Source organism: Botryllus schlosseri, chromosome 13, assembly GCF_051294905.1.
Source record: "Botryllus schlosseri isolate E-star chromosome 13, Bs_hap1, whole genome shotgun sequence".
In the NCBI taxonomy this organism is placed as follows: Eukaryota; Metazoa; Chordata; class Ascidiacea; order Stolidobranchia; family Styelidae; genus Botryllus; species Botryllus schlosseri.
Genome location: NC_137248.1, coordinates 9,940,646 through 9,960,433, shown reverse-complemented (window position 1 = coordinate 9,960,433; position 19,788 = coordinate 9,940,646). Strand labels below are relative to the sequence as shown.

General features: G+C 41.1%; 3 protein-coding genes across 4 annotated transcripts; all 3 read right to left on the bottom strand.

Annotated features, from left to right (window-relative positions):
• Window positions 1-1,467: 1,467 nt before the first annotated feature.
• Window positions 1,468-4,233, bottom strand: LOC145453740 (mitochondrial fission factor-like). 2 transcript variants are annotated; one of them, XM_080331724.1, is made up of 6 exons: window positions 3,942-4,233; window positions 3,722-3,876; window positions 3,332-3,366; window positions 3,048-3,117; window positions 2,807-2,988; window positions 1,468-2,667 (listed from the first exon to the last, which is right to left on the bottom strand). In XM_080331724.1, the coding sequence occupies exons 1-5, from the start codon at window positions 4,231-4,233 to the stop codon at window positions 2,848-2,850; spliced, it is 693 nt and encodes a 230-aa protein (XP_080187850.1). In that variant the 3' UTR covers window positions 1,468-2,667; window positions 2,807-2,847. The 2 variants fall into 2 exon arrangements, with proteins under 2 accessions (XP_080187850.1, XP_080187849.1); XM_080331723.1 differs by having other exon boundaries at window positions 1,468-2,988.
• Window positions 4,234-4,266: 33 nt separating this feature from the next.
• On the bottom strand, window positions 4,267-7,614 carry LOC145453742 (splicing regulator RBM11-like). Its single transcript, XM_080331725.1, has one exon. It carries the CDS (start codon window positions 6,075-6,077, stop codon window positions 5,475-5,477), a length of 603 nt encoding a protein of 200 aa, XP_080187851.1. The 5' UTR covers window positions 6,078-7,614; the 3' UTR covers window positions 4,267-5,474.
• An 8,017-nt stretch (window positions 7,615-15,631) lies between these two features.
• Window positions 15,632-18,051, bottom strand: LOC145453921 (DDB1- and CUL4-associated factor 11-like). The gene has a single exon (XM_080331886.1). It carries the CDS (start codon window positions 17,949-17,951, stop codon window positions 16,317-16,319), a length of 1,635 nt encoding a protein of 544 aa, XP_080188012.1. The 5' UTR covers window positions 17,952-18,051; the 3' UTR covers window positions 15,632-16,316.
• Window positions 18,052-19,788: the final 1,737 nt, after the last annotated feature.

Below are 19,788 nucleotides of genomic sequence, written 5' to 3'. Positions count from 1 at the left end.
TAGCGTTCAGGGGAGTATAAAAAGCAGTGTTGGGATCAAGTCACTACCTTCGAGTCACGAGTCATCTCGAGTCATTGCAGATTTTGACTCGAGTCAAGTCAAGTCACTCGATTTTTAAAGGTGACTCGAGTCAAGTCAAGTCACTCGATTTTTGGAGATGACTCGAGTCAAGTCGAGTCAAGTCAAGTCAAGTCACGAGTCAAGTCACTATTCGAGTCAAGTTGAATTTTCAAAGTACAAGACATGATTCAAAGTCATTACATCATGCTAACTGTTTTAAATACAGATGGAGTCCCCATTTAATCTGAATTGAAGAACGAATCAAGAGTTGATAATACAATGTACACGCAAGAAGGCGCTTATCGCTCATACATACGTAGAACTGTCAAACTACGCAAGTATAGCAGTATAGCCTCATTCTATAACAGGGGTGGAAAACTGCGACTCGCGAGCCGCATGCTACTCTTTGAGCCTTTGATTGCGGCTGTTCAACGAGTGTGCAATGTGCATTCGGTGATAATGAACGTAAGCCACTGTGCCTTTTCCGTCAATATTCGCCCAATAATCACATAACTAGAATTGAAACGGCATTACGAAACCAAACACCAAAACCCTAATTGCCACGAGTTACCCAATAAAGACTTATTTACGAAGTATTATGATTACCGAGCTCCGGACTGTTAGACGTCTTATCAGCCCGATTGCAAACACCTTCCGCCAAGGCGGAGACGCATCGTATTATACCACTCAATAATATACTTCATTCGATACCCTACATTTCCTCGTGACGGAATAAATTAGTATATACCTATCAATTTTTGGGTTGTGACTCTTTTAAGGCAACGATTTTTGATATGCGACTCGCACGTGAAGCCGCTCTGCCCACCGCTGATCTATAATTATCGGCCAAAATATAGGATAACATATGAAACATCAGAAAGTTCAAAAAATGATATGGAGCAATAGTACCCTACCCACATATATATTTATGGCATACCTACCATTACAAACGTATGGACGATATCCGTTCGATTTAAAGCACACAAGAGGGTTGGTTGAGGTGAGCAAGTTTACGACAACGTAAGCTATAAGCTCCGATCACTGCGTTAACGATCTATTCATTGGTGATGTAACAATGGAGGCTCGGTAAAAGGCACAATCATTGAGTGATCGGATAAAAATCCAAACTTATACAAGATACGGCGATTTAGTCGACATCGATTACTTGATGACTTGAAATTGACTCGTAAATTTTGCTTCGAGTCACGAGTCAATCTGCATTTCTGAAGCGTCGAGTCAAGTCAAGTCAAGTCATTTTTGCAAAGTGACTCGAGTCAAGTCAAGTCATGCGAAAAAGGTGACTCGAGTCTGACTCGAGTCAAGTCATGACTCGAGTCATCCCAACACTGATAAAAAGTAGGAAAGTAATGCAGACAACAGTACTTGGGAAATGTGTGAAGCGGTAGGTCGACTTGAAAAATATATGTAATTCAGTGACAGGATTTAAGCTCAAAGCTACAAACAAACAAAATCTAGGTAAAGATCTCACATTTAGTGTCACAAAAACTTATGTGATTGACCTGCATTATAAAGCTCAATAATTCTCGTAAGAAATCAGTTTGTCAATTAATTAGTCAACTGGCATAAATAGGACCATCCACGTCATTTTTTCTTCCATTACACTGTTTGGCATTGCACACATTTTTTAAATGTATTTTGATTCAGCTAAATCTCAGTGCAGGACACAAAACCAGGAAATAGTGTAGACCAGGGGTGTCAAACATACGGCCTGCCCGACGATTTCATCCGGCCCGGTAAGAAATTATGAGTAGATTGAAAAATGAGTGTATATTCGAGCACACTACTAAGCAATGTTGGGATTTTTAGTAAGAATTGCAGATTACGTTCATTGGTGACATTATAACCGCCCGGAAGTGATGTTTGTGGTCTCCCTCTAGTCACCATTAGGAACAAGTCGCTAACATTGGCATCCAATTCCGAGAAAGCAAAAAAGTGCATGCAGAGTTTAGAGTCTTATGGAAAATAGACCCAAAACCGCTATATGCTGGTTACCTGAAGAATATAAGAGTTACATGGAAATATTATTCAAGTATCAGTGATCGCACTACTGCATCATTTACAACTCAAAAGGTCCCTGGTCCCTAGATCGCGATTTAATAATAATAAAGCAAATTACAACGCCTGCGTTTACAATTAAATCTCGTGTATTCTTCACAACGCATACGCAGGGTTGACGCAAGTATACCACTAAAACAAATGGGACATAGAAATATAACAACTTAAGTCATTGCCATAGCCACTGTTTTAGCGGTTCATAACTGTATTCAACTGGCAAGTCATCGTATTATTGCCAATTATATTGTTTGCAAATACTGGCGTAGCTAGTTATAAAGGCTCAATGTTAAAGAATTCAAATGAAAAGGGCATGGATTTTGAGGTAAAATTTTGGAATCATTTGACTGGTGCGGCCCGCGAGATATCTGAAGGTTTGAATCGGGCCCGCGATGCAAGTCGAGTTTGACACCCCTGGTGTAGACTAACAATAGTAGGCATCACTATGATATTGTATATTACGTTGGAAATGCAACCAACATGACAAAGCAAATATGATTTTTGATATCACAAAATCTTGAATAAAAAGTATTGTGTGGCACACCGAAATCAGTCGATGGTCTGGTCAATTGGTCAGTTACACCGGGTCTCCGACACACATTCAATATCATGGCAGCAGTACACAGTTATTTTGTAGAACATTTCGCTCTTCACAGTCGACCGGAATTCTAAGAACACTCGATGATTGCTTGATAGTAAATTGGTTTTCGCACATCAGGTCCTTCTCGAAGTGTACAAAAGCCAACTATTTACAAACAGTAGTATGGCGGTAGCCACGTACATATACTTTTCCCGATTGGAACGCTTCAGTTGCTCTTTTTCGATGGCGGTGATTCTTCGATGCAGCTTAAAAATCTATGAAGTAAAACATGATGAACATGCAATTCACATACAAACATTATCCACAAACTGACATGGCTTTGAAGTAACGTTACATCTTGCTCATCTGAATGCGACGAATCCTCTTGCTGATTGTTAGATGAACTAAAACATAATACACACAGGTAATGATTCAATGTAATAAGCAGAGATGGACAAGGTGAATAGAAGGCCACCTTTCGTGGGGTGATGCAAGTCGATTAGTTGTTACCAGAAATTTTGCAATGGAAAAAGAATGGGACAGAAATTCTCCATGAAATTAAAATACTTGTTAGCATTCTGCAATCTGGGTTGAGTATTGTGTTCATGATCCTAGTACCTTCTTAAACTTTTCTTTTCCTGGTGATCTTGTACCTAAAAATAGATGGCATTGTACGGATGCAGCAGAAACAAGAAACAAAAACTGAAGAACACAAATTTCTGCGTACAATCCAATGCATGTGTTTGCGTTACAGAATGGGGCAGTACAATTAGGCAGTTCAACAGGTTCATGTTATTACCTTCTCAGTATAGCCAAGTGTTCACAAGACAAAGTGTGTGCTGAAGTTGGATTCTATTATCCAAGATTTGCAAGTTGAAGCTAAATACATATAGAACATTTGTTTCACTTTATGCACGGTAAACTTCTGGCTTAATGCTACTCAACTCAACTTCTGATAAAAAGATTGATTACAAATCGATCAGTTATAAAGGCGAAGAGTGTACTTACATCAAGGGCATCCAAATTTCGTTCGGCAAGCGTCAACTTTCTTGGAGGAGTTAGCAAGGAGACGGGCTCCATATGGCTCTCCATTTGCAAATCCTGATTAAAGGATGATGCAGATACGTCTGTTGGGCCCGAATAGTGTACACCACCATCACCGACTACACAAAGGTTGCAAGAGTGGTGATACAATGCTGAAAAAGCAATCACGACCAAAATATAATACCTGCCACTACAATTCTCTCAGGGACTTCCATGCTGTAAGAAGTATCATGGGTTGCTTCTGTCTGTAATGCATCGTGGTCTTGATAAGCCACGGTTAATTTCGATGGCATCTGCATTCTCGAATTCACATCTTCCACGTATTTGCTGTTGTATTGCATCTGTTGCCGGGCATATGGCGAAAGTTCAGACGAGTAATGCTCACGCATGTCCAGCGTCCTTGTTGGAGAATTCATGATGTCCCCACCAACATTTTGGGATCCACTGCCACTATCACCCTCTTCCAAAGTTTGCATGATCCGTAGACTAAGTTAATTGTGTAAATAATGTTTTCTGAAATGTATATGGAGTAGTCAATATCCTCAGACGACTTTAAGGCCGTAGTTTTGGCATGGGCATTGCTTATATTTTACATCACTATTTTGGACAATTCAGAATTCAATTGTGAATTAACATCTATTATTATTGCAGTACATTTCAATTGAATTCCAAACACTTGCGATTCCTTAGACGATAGTGAATTGAGATTGTACGAGTTGGCTCTGGAAGGCGGTCAACTTGAAACCAATCAGACCATTCCGCAATTGGCCTACACGTTCAATTTTTTCTACCAGCTGTGAGTAAATATTAGCTGACATCTAGAAATTATATATTTTTCTGTGCTAATAATTGAATTAATGAAAATAATTCATCTTAATAGGTGATTATATAACGCACGTCTTCTAATAGCAGATATCTGCATACACAGATATGGCTGGAAAACGGACTTATCAGTATATTTGTACCAAGAATTATGTTTTAAACCATATAAACCGAGTCATAACAATCACGTTACAATAGTTTTTCTGATATTGGTCTATAGAATTAGACGGGCTGATGAGAATATTATATTAGAATTCAATATTTCTGCCACTACAAATCATCAACTGCAAACAAGATGTGAAAATGACAGGGAATGGGTGACTACGAGATTGTACCCCATCACGTAGCCTATCTTCGCTTTCATTATCATAATTCAATACCCTTCATGGGCTAAAAGTCAGTTCAATTACAGGGAGGTAACAGTGTAAAATCAGCAACAACCTCTATAGCGCTAAAACACAGCCAGAACTAGTCAAAATGCTTGGAGAGTGTTTCATCTCAGGTTTACGGTGAATTCTACACACTAGCTGCAAAAATGTGTGATCATGATTGCGTCAATCTCTATACTTGACAACAATAAATTGTCAGAGTAATAGCACCAATTAGCTATAATAGGCAGAACGCAGAAAAGCAACACAAAGAACAAGAAAAGAGGTATGACAATACCATGTGCGGTTGTGCATAGTTGAATGCTCAGCGTGAATGCGTGTCACCAGATAAATCACTATGCAGTCACAAATTTTCAACCATGAGACAATGTGAATACTAGCCAAAAAACTTCATGCTGTCTCATAATCTTAAAAACAACATAGCTATACGTTATAACGCAGAAAACTTTGCTAAAAGTCGGAATGTCGCAGTGAATCCCCAATAATGAGCATCGACAGCTATCTATCTATCTCCGGTGGCGGCTACGCCTGTACGGATCATGCCTGTGACTTTCCTCATGCAAACGATGCGGGGTTGAATAACTTCTGCGCATTTGATGCTGTTGCCATCCTGGATGGCGCGGGTGTTGATTTTCTTCCCAGTGGGGCGGTAGAGGCGGACGCGGATCCTCTGGACAATGCGGCATCATCATGTGATGTGGCATCATCCCATTAAATGCTGGCATCATATGCATCAGAGGATGGTGGGGTGGCGGTATAGGAGAGTCAGTCCTGAATTGGTCCATGCCTGCATTTTGGTGCTGCATCGGATTATGTTCGTTTACATTTGCGGCGTTATCGCCGGCGGGCTTATTCTTCCGAGATAACCTCAACGGTGAATCGTACAATCTTATTTGGTCCATCAAGTCTATCACATAGCCGACAGACACCTGATGCCGGAATACCACAAAGGCAAAGTTTTTCAATTTGCCGGTTTTGTGATCTTTCGGTATTTTCACCGACTCTAACGGGCCCGCTTGCAAAAATAATTCCCAGAGAATCTCCTCGGTGACTTGGCTATCCAAATTCCCCACCCACAAGGTGCGGTCATCGTCGTTTACAGGCGCCATGATATAACTGTGTTATAATATATGACTGTCGACTGCAAAATATAGAATGATAGATCATGTTTTACTCTATGAATGCAATTCAAGCTATCCGACAACAGGCCTTCTACTCCCGCACATGATGACAATATAAGACATCCAAAACGAATCGCTTTTATTATGTTATAGCGCTGGTATCACGGCTTTCGAAACAAGTGACAGGCGAGCACACCACACCACAATCTTTTATCACGAGGCCTAAATGACTTGTAAATTTCATCCAGTGATCAGTATCACACTTCAAAGTGAAACTTTGCGGAAAAGGGACTGGAAGAACGGAATATACAGGGCTCTTTAACATGGAAAACTTCAAAGCACGGTAGCACAATGGAATAGCAGAATAGTAACATAAGATAGAAATCCAAATCACCAGAAAACAGATCACAAAAAATTCTAAAACACAGATAGAAGATTATTCAACCATACAAGCCGGAGAAAAATTATAGGCTGAATATGACCAATTGAAAATTTGAAATCCTGGCGGAATATAGCTTTTCAAGCAGATTACCACCATACAAGCCAGAACATCTGAATAAGCCTAAAGCGGAGTAGAGCATGCATCGGAAAACTTGTCTAAAATAATTAAGGAGGCCAGCAAAGTGACAACGAAATGAGTTTAGAAAGAATTGAGGTAGAAAATCTTTAATTAATATCATGATGGACTTTGGTGGAATAGAGCTTCTTGGGCGGAATACGGTCATACAACCTGATGGGAATATTGGGAGGTAAATTTAAAACACTTTACAAGAAACATGGAAGATTCAACTATATAAAGCCTATGGGTTTACAACAAATTGGGCAGAGCTAATCAACAATTGGCACTTGTTCGATACACGCACAATAGATATACAAGTATACTCCATATGACCATTGATTATACTACGGTATTTCACACCGATTTCCATGGTATTGCGTCAATATGGTCAATGTTCATCGCTTGAATCTGGGGGTGAGATAAGGTGGCCGAGACCCCGACCAATAGCCACACCTTCATTCAAGGCCCAATGGTTATCCTCAAGGCTCTAAAGCTAACCCCACCATCCACCAGTGCGCATTGGCCGAATGTCTAAGGAATTAGGAAGCACTGCTATATATATCTGCTATCAGTGCTATATGCAGTAAATGCAAAGTTAAGCATTGTATAGCCTAATGAGTGGTCAGGTCAGGTGGAGTACTTCTTGGCGAGTTGTAGCTACCAAAATAGTACCCCATTCAAAATTTCACTTATTGTTATAGTTGACTTCTGAGGAAGAGCCTCTCAAGTGAACTACGTCCATAAAACGCGGGGAATTGGCGGCCGAATTGGAATCTGAATAAGCTTAACAATAAAGAAATAAAAAGTGACGTAACTTTACTCGGCAGTAGTTGGATCGACAAAGTCCCGCAAGTTCCTGTCAGCTCCACGAATAATCGAATACCGGTGTGGTAGCTCTTTCTAAACTATATAACAAAGAGCAACGACAGAACGTACATAATTGAACGAAATCTTGGCACTGAACTAAAAGGCGATTTGATCTCACTAATGACCCTTGACCCAAAACAGGGCGACGTTTTATCCACTGAGCTCCAGATGTAGAAAGGTGATCACTGCCTTGAATGAACTTCTTCTCTTGTGCATATCTCATTCAGTATAACCTAATGGATTACAGCGAGTAACAAGATTGATCATATGCGAATATTTGTCTTGACACTGATAACTAGAGTCCGACCGACTATCGGTTCGCCGGTAATATCGATTCGATATCATACATTGAAATAATATCGGTATCGGCCATTGGAGGTGGAAAAAGATTTCGGCAATTTTCGTGACGTCACAGCATGGTGGTAGGAACTAGGAAGGCAGAAAACTATAATCCTTGACCGCTAGACGGGGAATATCATTGTATCTCATATAGCTTACACTTTTAAGGTGTCCAGGTGCAGCCTTTCTAATTTATTTCATGATCGAGGAAGGCAATGGCTACGTAAAGCTGTTGAAATATTTGCTCTGAAATTTTGAAAATGCGCCTTTTGAGGTAGATTCCACCCAATGATATATCATTGATTCCACCTGATGAATATCGACTGAACATATTGGTGGTGTTAGATGTCGTTTTTTTCGGTATCGGCCCAAAAATCCAATATTGCTCGGGCTCTACTGATAATCAAAACGGCCCCGCAGACTACTAACCAGATACGATAATATTATCTGACTGATAATATATGATTCAACGATAACCGACTCAACTATAACCGCTTGACCCCATCGACGAGGAACATTGTTGATTAAATTCTTACTAAACGGGAGGAGGATTGTCGAAGAAGCAACGATAGGCGTTTTCGTTGTATTTTCAGGCGCCTGACTACATGCTGTTCCTTTATTTAACCGTACTATATTAATCAATTGATTTTGACTGTTCTACCATGGAGATCGAGCTGTTGGCCGACAAGGACAGATATCCATGCTATGCGGGTAAGGAAGAGACCCCTATGATATAGATGACGAAGCATCATGGCGAGTTCAGGTTCTAACACCAGCATTTACCTCAGGGCTGTAATGACTCGAGTCACGATTTACTGATGACTCGAGTCAATCTGTGCTATGACTCGACTTGGACTCGAGTCATCGCCCATGTCTTGAACCAAGTCATATGACTCGAGACTCAGACGGCCAAGACCGACATTTCATTGTAATTTCGAAGCACAGTCAAGTAACCACCCTATTGGCATTTCGACTATTGGTACTGGTACTTGAAAATGCGACCAGAAACTGTTAAAGGTGAGGATACTTAGTATATTATAAATGCGAATCATTCGATATCACCAAACAGAGTTATAAAAGTGGGTTTAGCAAGACTTTAACTGGAAACAGAGCAGTCAGCAACACTGACTCGAGTCATAATACCATGACTCGGACTCGAACATCTGCTCGATGACTCGGACTCGACTTACGTTACGACTTGAGTTACGAAATCGTTGCTGAGTAGAGAATCGCTACTCAGCAGAGAAATTGAGCTCCGCCCTTAGTGGTGAATTGAAAATGACTCGACTTGACTCGAGTCAAAACTATAAAAGTGAGATTGACTTGTGACTCGTAGCTTTGTGACTTGGTTAAAACCCTGATTTACCTAGCGTTCAGGGATTAATTTTATATATGGTGGTAACTCTATTCAAAACGTCTCAATGGTAAATAGCCATAGCCACCTGGCGGCAAACGACCCAAACGTTATTTTGTCTGATAGCATCGCTTCGCTAAGGCCCTGTGGATATAAAGCTGTATCAGCTGTATCAGCTGTATCAGCTGTATCAGCTGTATCAGCTGTATCACCCTGTGGATATAAAGCTGTATCAGCTGTATCAGCTGTATCACCCTGTGGATATAAAGCTGTATCAGCTGTATCACCCTGTGGATATAAAGCTGTATCAGCTGTATCAGCTGTATCACCCTGTGGATATAAAGCTGTATCAGCTGTATCACCCTGTGGATTTCCCTATCTGGTACCGAATACCCTACCACCATTATTGCCGTCTGTTTGTTTGTATTTCAGTTGGATGAAGAAATAAAGACTCCGTCTGTCTCTCTGACCAAACCCGGCCTCTTATGGTGCGCAGATATCAGCTCCACGGATCCTTTGGACCAGGGATCCTCCGAGAACGCCTAATTGTCCCCCTATTAGGCAATCCGTCCTCCTTTACAGCTTTTACAGACAACATATAATGGATAGATAAAAAAAGGAAAGGACGTAGTTTATTTTTGTCCTTGATGCTTTTGCGGCATATACACCGACTCGATACACATACACACGATCTGCGCATGTGCATATCGGTTATCGGTGTGGATACAAATGGTCAACTGTATCTTGCATATGTTTGGATTGTTCGCGAAACGCTGGTATGACCCGTGTGAGCGACCAATGATTCAATGATCGTGCGATTTACTGAGCCTCCATTGTTCTCTCACAAATAAATTGACCGCAAACGAAATGATCGAAGCTTACAGTTTACTTTGTCGTAAACTAGATTATAGTAAAGTATAATTTGATAGCAAAATGTTCGTTCATCGGTTCAGAATCAATGACCACTCAATCTGTATTGCAGACAGGCAGCAAAATGCAATGACGTAATCATACCTCGTACTTCGAAAAAGCAACTTGACTTGAATTGTGACTTGACTCGTGACTTGACTTGACTTGACTTGACTCGACTTGACTCGAGTCACCTCCAAAAATCGAGTGACTTGACTTGACTCGAGTCACCTTCGAAAATCGATTGACTTGACTTGACTCGAGTCAAAATGCGAAATGACTCGTGACTCGAAGGTAGTGACTTACCCAACACTGATACATATTAATATAGATCTGCGGCCCGTTATATCAGGCAAGTTGAGAACCCCCGACGACGTGGAGAAAGGCAGAGTGTGTCCATTCTCCATTGGCAGCATTCATCACAATGAATGTAATGACAATTCATGGTTTCTAGTGTAGCCTACCAGCGTGACACAGATATTCTGACATCTTGGCCGGGATCAAATGAAATTTCGTTACTTTGTGTTAAAAGCTCTGCTTGCGAGAAACTCTGTTGCGAATAAATATTCGTTGGTGTCTAGCCTAGGGTTACCATATTTTGAGGTACGAAAAAGAGCACACTTGGGCGTCCTCCGATGACACTTTCGATTTCTTGAAACAAGAGGGCAAAGAGCCGTGTATGCACTCGTGGGCCTACGTGGGCCTGGACGTCTGTGACTGCAGGAGTGTATTAGGTAGAGGTGTAGTATCTGGAGGCTCATATAGTCTAGACGCGTCTAGTCTAGTGTTATCTAATTAACATAATGTAGGACTTACGCAGGACCGTAACTGCCTCACCTCAAACCCCCCAATTGGGGGGGGGGGCGAGCTCGAAGGCGGCCCAAAATTATTTCGCGAATTAGCATAAATTATAAAGTATTTTTTGAAAATTTATGCAACTTTTTCAAAAATTTTTCGCGCTGGGCGCGATTTCAAGTTGCCAAGTTTCTTAATGATTTGGTACTCTACCCCAAGACAAAATACGCAAACTTTATCGAAATGGACATATCGGCGAGACATTTAAAGTTTTAGGACGCGACTCCAAGAAGTGTACCAGAACGATCGGCAGCGAGAAAACCTGGGCCAAAAAGGACTGCCCTCTTACGCTGACCGAAAACTTCGGTGTATATGCGAAATACATAGCTATAGGTTGAATTGTCCATAGGCGCCTAAATGACTGGCGCTGAATGTTCCTGCCTTGGCAATCTGTACCTCAGAAGACAAATACCATTCCACAGGGAAAAATTATATGCCAGTGAAGATATACCAATTTGAAATCGTGTGCGTCTTTTACTTTAGTAGCCTACGTTTGGGCGATTCTATATATTTTGATATAGCAGACACGAGGTCACGAAAGGACATCATGAAACGAAGTCATACGAACGGGTCCGCCCGCCCGAATATGTTCAATTATCATTTACGGGCCCTACAGTTTCCAAGCCACCTCATTCAGCTCTACTGGTAAATCTGATAACGTGAACAACTGAACATAGAGGACAAGAAATTGATAGCAATATATATGCAATTCCCGATATTATTGACCGATTTTATCATGAATTATCGAAAATTTTCGCGCTTCGCGCTAAACTGTTGCCCTAATTATTTCGTGACAAATGCGAACAACGTGATGGGGTGGGGTCGTTTTTATCACTCTATGGGAGCCCAAGACCCTAGTTTTATTGGGGGCCTGGCCAAGTGCTGCTTCGTTCCTGCGAACGCGGGTATACGCCCGAAGATGTTTAATTATTATTGAAGGGTCCTACCATTTCAAACACACCTCACTCAGCTCTACCGATAAATCTGATTACGTGGGTAGAGAGAGGATAAAAATTGATAACAATATATATTCAATTACCGGCGAAGCCCCCCAGAAGTTCGGTATATCACCCTATGAGAGGCCCAAGGCCAACTTTGTTGGGGGGGTGAAGAAGTGCCGTTACGGCCCTGGACTTACGCCATGACGACAATATTATGATACTAGTGCACCAGAAGGAGGGGGCGGTAATTCGATTGGTATGTCATGAAGAGAGCTCCTCGTCTGGGAACTTTGTCTATCAATTATTAGTATATGAATACATCACTGCACAGTGCACATTCCATACATCACGGTATAGGCCTACGTGCCAACAAGCTTGATTATAACTTATTTTCATGAATGGTAACGCAGGTTTTAAATAATGACTACACGATGCATAGGCTATTCTGGTGCGATGGACTCGTGGCTGGACAATCCTGACACACTGCGCGCGAAGCGCGACGAAAATTCTGGGCTTTACTCAACTTTTATGAAAATTAAATGTTGATACTCCGTGAAACAGCCCGAAATTGCTCAGGCTATCTTCCTGCTTGGAGGATTGAACTACTTCTACTTGACAAACTGAAAATAGCGAAAAATAAGTAAGTAAATCACAAAATATTACGAAGTAGAAGTAGAGAAAATCAGATCTACTTGAGTAAGTGCCAGAAGTAGAGGAAAACTACTTGAGTACTTCGAAAAAGTAGAAGTACTTCGTTGCTGATCATGATCACCTCTGTTTATGACCCTAGGAGCCCAAGACTCAAGTTTTTTTGGGGAGCCTGACGAAGTGCTTTTTCGTTCCTGCCAACGGGTATAAACCCGGAGATGTTTAATTAATTATTATACGAGGGGTCCTTATACCTTTTCAAACACACTCACTCAGCTCTACCGGTCGGTAGCGTAAATCAGATTACGTGAGTAGAGAGAGGAAAAAATTGATAGCAATCTATATGCAATTCGCGATCATATATTGACCGACTCAATCATGAAATATATAAATTTCTTTTGCTTCGCGCGTTTACGCAAGAAGAGCTGATTCACTAAATGTGTGATAGACTACTAGACTATTTCGCGCATCCCAGACATAGTATAGACGTGATACAGCTGATACAGGGTGATACAGCTGATACAGCTTTATATCCACAGGGTGATACAGCTGATACAGCTTTATATCCACAGGGTGATACAGCTGATACAGCTGATACAGCTTTATATCCACAGGGTGATACAGCTGATACAGCTGATACAGCTGACACAGCTGATACAGCTGATACAGCTGATACAGCTTTATATCCACAGGGTGATACAGCTGATACAGCTGATACAGCTGATACAGCTGATACAGCTGATACAGCTGATACAGCTGATACAGCTGATACAGCTGATACAGCTTTATATCCACAGGGCCCTTCGCTAAGGTCGTCGCGGTCGTGTGCTGGTACTGGAAAAAGTTGCTGTTGGAGCTCAAACATTTGCCGTGCAGGAATCTGCTGTCTATACGTCGTTGTCGGCAGGATACAACTGGATTTCATATCCAATCGACTCATATTTGCTTCGGGATATTAAAGTTCGGGAGAATTCAGCGTTATGAGACTGCTGCGAGCACTATTGAACAAAACAATCCCACCAATGCCCCAATCACAGGTTCCGTTTCGTCATGAACCTGTGAAGGACGTTCTGGAGTACTTGATGAAATCTAAATATCAGTACCTTTCGTTTATCTCGGGTTTATTCTTTTTGCATCATATCCAGTACACGAATGATGTTATGTGTATTGCATCTGTACGCTCTGATGTAAAACTCTACCCTAAGAAACCGATTGTCACTTATCGCCATTTGTAATGTTTTGCCACGCGCTCCAATAAATTTTTCTGTCTATATCCAGTATACCAGGTTGCAAAAGAAAACTTGGTTAGCATGTGCAGCCGCAGCGAGTTCAGACGTTATTGTTGCTGCATAGGCTAGCAAACAGAATAGAGCAGAATTTAAAATCAATGCATAGCCACGGTTGTAATGACTCGAGTCATTTTCTTCAAAATAGTTGATAAGCCTAGTTACATGGCCAAGTCGTCTTGGAGTTACGTCATGAGACAGCTTGCTGAAGTGCTGTAAATGCGATCGAGTTTACATGGTAATGTTTGTCGTTGCTCGAATGATACACAGCACTTTGGGATTCAGCTCTGGAATATGCTGCAACAGTTGATATTTCCTTTCTAGAAATTCTTTCGCGCAGTTCTAGAATGCCCGAAGTTATATTGTTGGCTATACTCGCTTCATTAGTTGTAACGCTGAACTGCTGATAGAGCTTTCATTTTCACCCAGTTGAAATACGTGCCGGTTTCATGAAATATGAACATAATATGTTGGTATGTAGCGGTAGTATGGATTCGTTTTCAAGTATACCGGTAATGCTCATTGCTCAAGTCGTCTCCAAGCGACTCTGCAAAACGGATTGAAGAGTCAGCTTCGAAGCTGACCCTAATGGCCATGTACTTCGTACGGTACACCGACTTGGACTCGAGTTCCGTGTGACTCGACCCTGACGTGTGAGTTGAAAATGACTCCAGTCAGAACTGAAGTAAACCAAACAAGTAAAATTGAAACATGACATTGCTGCATATATGGGGTAACCATATTTTGAAATCGGCAATGGAGGACACTTTTTCAAAATTTTCAGACTTACAATATGAAAAACCCAGAAAGATAGATTAAAATAAGGTCATCACATTTGTTCGACTCCCAATTTACACACTTTTTGCTTGAACTTGCTGTCTTGTAAAAAAATGGTCGTCACCTACGTCCGAACCACGAATTTCCTATTCAGCATCATTCATTCATTCTTATTTTAACTCGAATCTCTTCAATATCTTGGCTTTATAAGCTGTAAAGGATGACGAATTTCCAAGGAGGACGTATGGTAACCCTGTCCATATAGGCCTGTAGCTTACCTGATGTAGTCCTGTCCACAACTGATACCGTATTTCGTATACGGAAGTCACCTCACTTTGTTCATAGGGATTGATTGACTTTATAAAAACATTTTACCCATTATATTGAAGGAAGGATTGTTCAGTGCGACTTACGTGCATTATAACAGTGGTGTATAGCATCTACGGGCTGTTTCACATACCTTCAGCTAGACCTGTATGGAATCGGTGTCCTGTGCTCACACTATGTTTTATTTTTTAATTATTATTTATTAAATTACTTCAACTTGGAAAATCATGGCTGCTCACCTGATATATCAGGCAAAAAGGCCAGCGATTCCAACCAGGCAGCTAGACATGGGTGGTCAACAGTAATTGACTCTTACCAAGTATTTTTCTGTATAGATGACTAACCTGCGTCTAGGTTAGTTATCTATAGTTTCTGCTTCTGTACATGTGGTCAGGGGTAGCATTCATCAAAAGCAAGTAAAGCAACAGTTTTACACAAATATACGGCTGCACATTGTACAGTTGGTAGATAGAGCTCATGTCATGAATTACAAACCTGGAGAACAGTTATACAGTGCACAATACACATTTTCTGACCATGTCAAAAACCGACATGGCTGATGTGAACATTCATGTTGGAATACTAATATGTAAGCTCCATAACCTATTCCCTTCTGTAGCATTCTTAGATGCACTGTTTCTACTGGTACAAAGGCTACACCACTAGGCCCAGAAGACTAATTTGCATCGTGGATCCAGAATTTTCACAGATCATTTAACAGACAAGCAACAAGCATAACATGATAAAAGTATTGAAGAGAACAATCATAGGTCATTATTTAAAGCAAAAGATCACATCACCAATCACCGCATCACAATGACAAAATAGATACATAACATCTGCTAGTGTGGTGTGGGAAGGTCTCACTGCCAGACTGCAGACTGCTATCACCTGTTACATGTGTTACAATTACATTTTTCTCAACCCAATGAAGCTAATCACAGATCCAAGATGTCCAGTGCGACCACAAACAATATTCAATAAATAAAGTCCAATACATAATTGAACTAGATTTCGAAGTTTCAGATATCCAAGAAGCAAGACCAATCTTTGTAATGCTTACAAAAGTCATCATCACTTCATCAGTTGGCAACCTTTGTACCCTAAGAACTCGTGCTGTAGTTGAGTCGTTTTTAAAAAAACAGCACACCCATCTATTAGTCAAACATAGCGAAATGAATTAAGATCAATTTTAGAATTGAAGACACTTACCAACAGTTAATGTGCCAAACTTCCTTACACTACAGTATTGACAAAAAGTCCAGAAGTTATAAGACTGCAGGTTGCCAACCACTGATACAAAGCATGATATCTGAATTTAAAAACAAGCGCATATACTCGGCGGACAGGTAAACCAGTAACGTTTCAACGATTACTTTCACGGGCAGCTAGTCTTGGGCTGCGCCGTGTTGTGGAGCTGTATTTGTAAGGCTGGCGACCACCAGCTTCTCCTGAACGAATTCTTTTCCTACTAGACCTATCCGTGATTTGATCATGATCATCTTCGAATAGAATATGTCCCCATACTTTGTGAGACCTGTCCCAAGAGCTCGAAACAATCATTGGCTCATAAGGATGCCACGACACATCCCTGACACACTCCTGGTGCTTCGGGCCGCCAGACACTATATCGCCTGTAATAATATCATATATCACCACCTTCCCGTCTGAGCTACCGCAATAAATGTATCTCTGGCCGGTGGAGTGCAATGGAGAGAAACGAGCCCGTATTAATGTTCGTGATACGACATGCCCTTGATATGTTTTTATAGATGTATCGCCGGGTACAGTCTTTTTACGACGCTGTTGCCGTCTTGGCAGCACTTGCCACCTGTAATCCCAAGCCTGTCTTGAAACTACATCTTTGACAGCGTTTTGCGCCTCGGCCGATGAAAAGTTACGCATGTCCCACATCTTAACGCATTGATCTTTACTGTTCGAAAGCAGATATCGAGAATCTTCCTTCGAATCGATGAACGTTATTCCATCGAGATGACCCGCAAAACATCCGACTCGTTGCGAATTACTTTCGTGCAGCATTCTCCGATCCCAGACATTGATAAGACCATCATCACCGCCGGAGTACAATATTTGAGAGGAAGGATCAGCGAAACGAATCGCATTGACATCATCTTCATGAGCATTGATACGGGATGTTCTCTTGCCAAGATTTCTGTCGTAGATATACAGATCGCCGTCATTCGCACCGCACAAGATTTCTCTGTTGTCCCCGGAAAACTGTAACGAAAACACGGCAAAGCTGTGGTTGCCAGGCTCCAAATCCAAGGCAATGTGTGACGATAAATTTTCATCTTCATTGTCATAGATAGAAGAAATGTGAATGTGATTAGACCATGTGGAATACGCTGCGTAATAGGAGTCCGGACTGAACGCCACATCCAAAATGCTCCACCCGACATCAATCGCAGGTATTCTCTTAAAAGGCATAGATTTTTTGGAAAAATCAAACGAGCTTGTGTCGTATACACGGATATATCCGTCCTGACATGCGGACAGGAAAGTATTACCGTCTTCAGAAAATATACCACAAAACAGTTTCTCTGGAAGCACAAACGTCTTCATGACTTCCAACGGTAACTTGTCGTTACACACAACAGCTTTTAACCCGGGTGTTAAGAAGCCTTTCCGTCCCCATCCACAGCAGCCAATTTCGCGGGCTCTCAACATTCTGGAAACGCTATGATCAACAGTAGAACCGGGATGTGTAATGTTACCAGAGGAGAGTAGTACATCCTGCATTAAGGCGCTGTCTTGGATGGTGTCAGGGACTTGTAAGTTTTCATCAATTGCTGCAGCATCGTCTTCGTCCGATTCTTCATCCAGAACAACTCTTCTAAGGAAGCTTTGATTGGAGGCTAATCGCAACTGACCACTTCCGATGAGAAGAGCGAGGACCATTGAAAGGTCTGTGTCACCATCTTCACCTTCTTGGTGGTCATCTTCCTCCGAAATATCTTCCACCTCTTCCTCTCGGTCCATTGCCGCACGCCTACTTCTCCAATTACCAATTTTGACGGATCAGATCACCATACTATATAACTAGTAAAGGAAACTGTTTAAGGGTAGAATGTTGAATTAAAGACAATAATAACCATGAAGCAGGTATCAAGTCGCAACAGTTTTGCAATAATGATGATTTGCAATTACTTGTGATGCAGTCACATATAAATTGTTTGTATTGTCTGCGATCTGCGAATATGTAGCCGAATTGTGAATAATATTTTTCATACAATAATAATGCCGCATTTCAGTTCACACCCAGAAATACTCGCAATGGCACTCAATTATATGGATTTGATGCAGTAATCACCCATGTCTGCACTCTGCACTATAAACAAATGCATTATGAGAATACCACCTAAGTTCCACGAACCCAGAGTGGAATTGGAACATCACATGCAACTTTACGTTTAACTACTCAAATATTTTTTTAAATATGCTCTTCTGTTACATGTAACTTACTCCCACAGCACTGTTTCCAGCACTTATAGTATGGTCTTGCTAAACTATCAATAACATTCCAACTGATAAGGAATAACTGATAATCTGTTTTTTGAGCAACTGCCGATTGAATTTCTACATGTGCTACAAACAAGGATTGTGCGACATTCTTAAATTATACGAATTTAGCGAATATTAGCGAAAATAATATGATGCAGAAATGCTGGGTGATGCAATGCAAATGTTAAAATGACTGCCACTTTCTGTCTTCTCGGAGATAAAAACGGTCAACCGATGTACCGGGTAGGGTACAAGTCGTTGAGCAGTCGATATGCGGTAAATTACAACAGTAATAATGATTTAATTTACATAACAGAAATCCTTGGCACACACAATGGCAGCAAAATTTACATATAATGTATTGTTTATGTAGTTTAGTGGAGGGTACTGACCCGAAGGCGACGGGATCGACGGTTACACTATGGCAAAATACATTGCATATATCTCGCTCACCAGATCTTCATACCGATAATGTTGCGCTTTATTTCGTTGTTGATAGCGTAGTAAGCTTACTCTGGAATGTCAGATTCCATATTCGTACGTTACATTTATCGACCCGTGATCGTGATCGTCGGCCGCGTCGTGTGCGCAGTCTCCGTCGACCGTCTTTTTTTTACAGGCAACAATCCGATAGGGTTATGTAAATGTTGCAAATGACAAGAAATGTTGCAAAACTAAACTTGAGTTTTCTGACTCTATTGCGGATTTCCAATGTCTACGCGGTGATCTAGTGAACAAAAATACAGCTAATGCTAGTGATGATTAATATATGACAATGCGTCATACGAATGGCAAATATAGTAAGGAATACGTAGAATACAGGAGAAATACAGGCCAAATATCAAGATCGAAGATTGTTACATCGGGTGTAGAATAAGAGAACGCACTTGGTTGTTACGCATTGAGCGAGTGAAATAGAGGTTACTGGCTAATTATGAAAATCATAGTCCAGGTTTGGGTTTTAAGCTAAGTCCAGGTTTGTTAGTTAGTCTCACACCTCAGACTCGCTACAGCGAAAGCCTGCTAGCTGCGGGAAATCTTGAACTACTGCAGATGTTTTGTATGTTCTTTCTTTCATTATGGGAGGTTGTAATCGAGGGACGTTGTATACTAATTTACCAAGATATTAATATATTTTTGCGGGTTCAGTGAGTGCGAAACCATTCTCAATCAAAGCTAATGACCCTCTGTTTCCTAAAAGGCGAAAGCATAAATTGCAGTTCAAAACGCCACGCCATGCAGTCGGGACACTGCCACTTTTCACTGGAACCCCTAAATTCGCCATTGCGGTTGAAAATCGGCATTACCAGCATCC

Coding starts and splice junctions, on each gene's coding strand:
- LOC145453740 (XM_080331723.1), bottom strand. CDS start 4,233: ATGCAAACTTTGGAAGAGGGTGATAGTGGCAGTGGATCCCAAAATGTT. Junction 3,877..3,941: donor TGAGAGAATTGTAGTGGCAG/GTATTATATTTT, acceptor ACCTTTGTGTAG/TCGGTGATGGTGGTGTACAC. Junction 3,367..3,721: donor GAAATTTGGATGCCCTTGAT/GTAAGTACACTC, acceptor ATCTATTTTTAG/GTACAAGATCACCAGGAAAA.
- LOC145453742 (XM_080331725.1), bottom strand. CDS start 6,077: ATGGCGCCTGTAAACGACGATGACCGCACCTTGTGGGTGGGGAATTTG.
- LOC145453921 (XM_080331886.1), bottom strand. CDS start 17,951: ATGGACCGAGAGGAAGAGGTGGAAGATATTTCGGAGGAAGATGACCAC.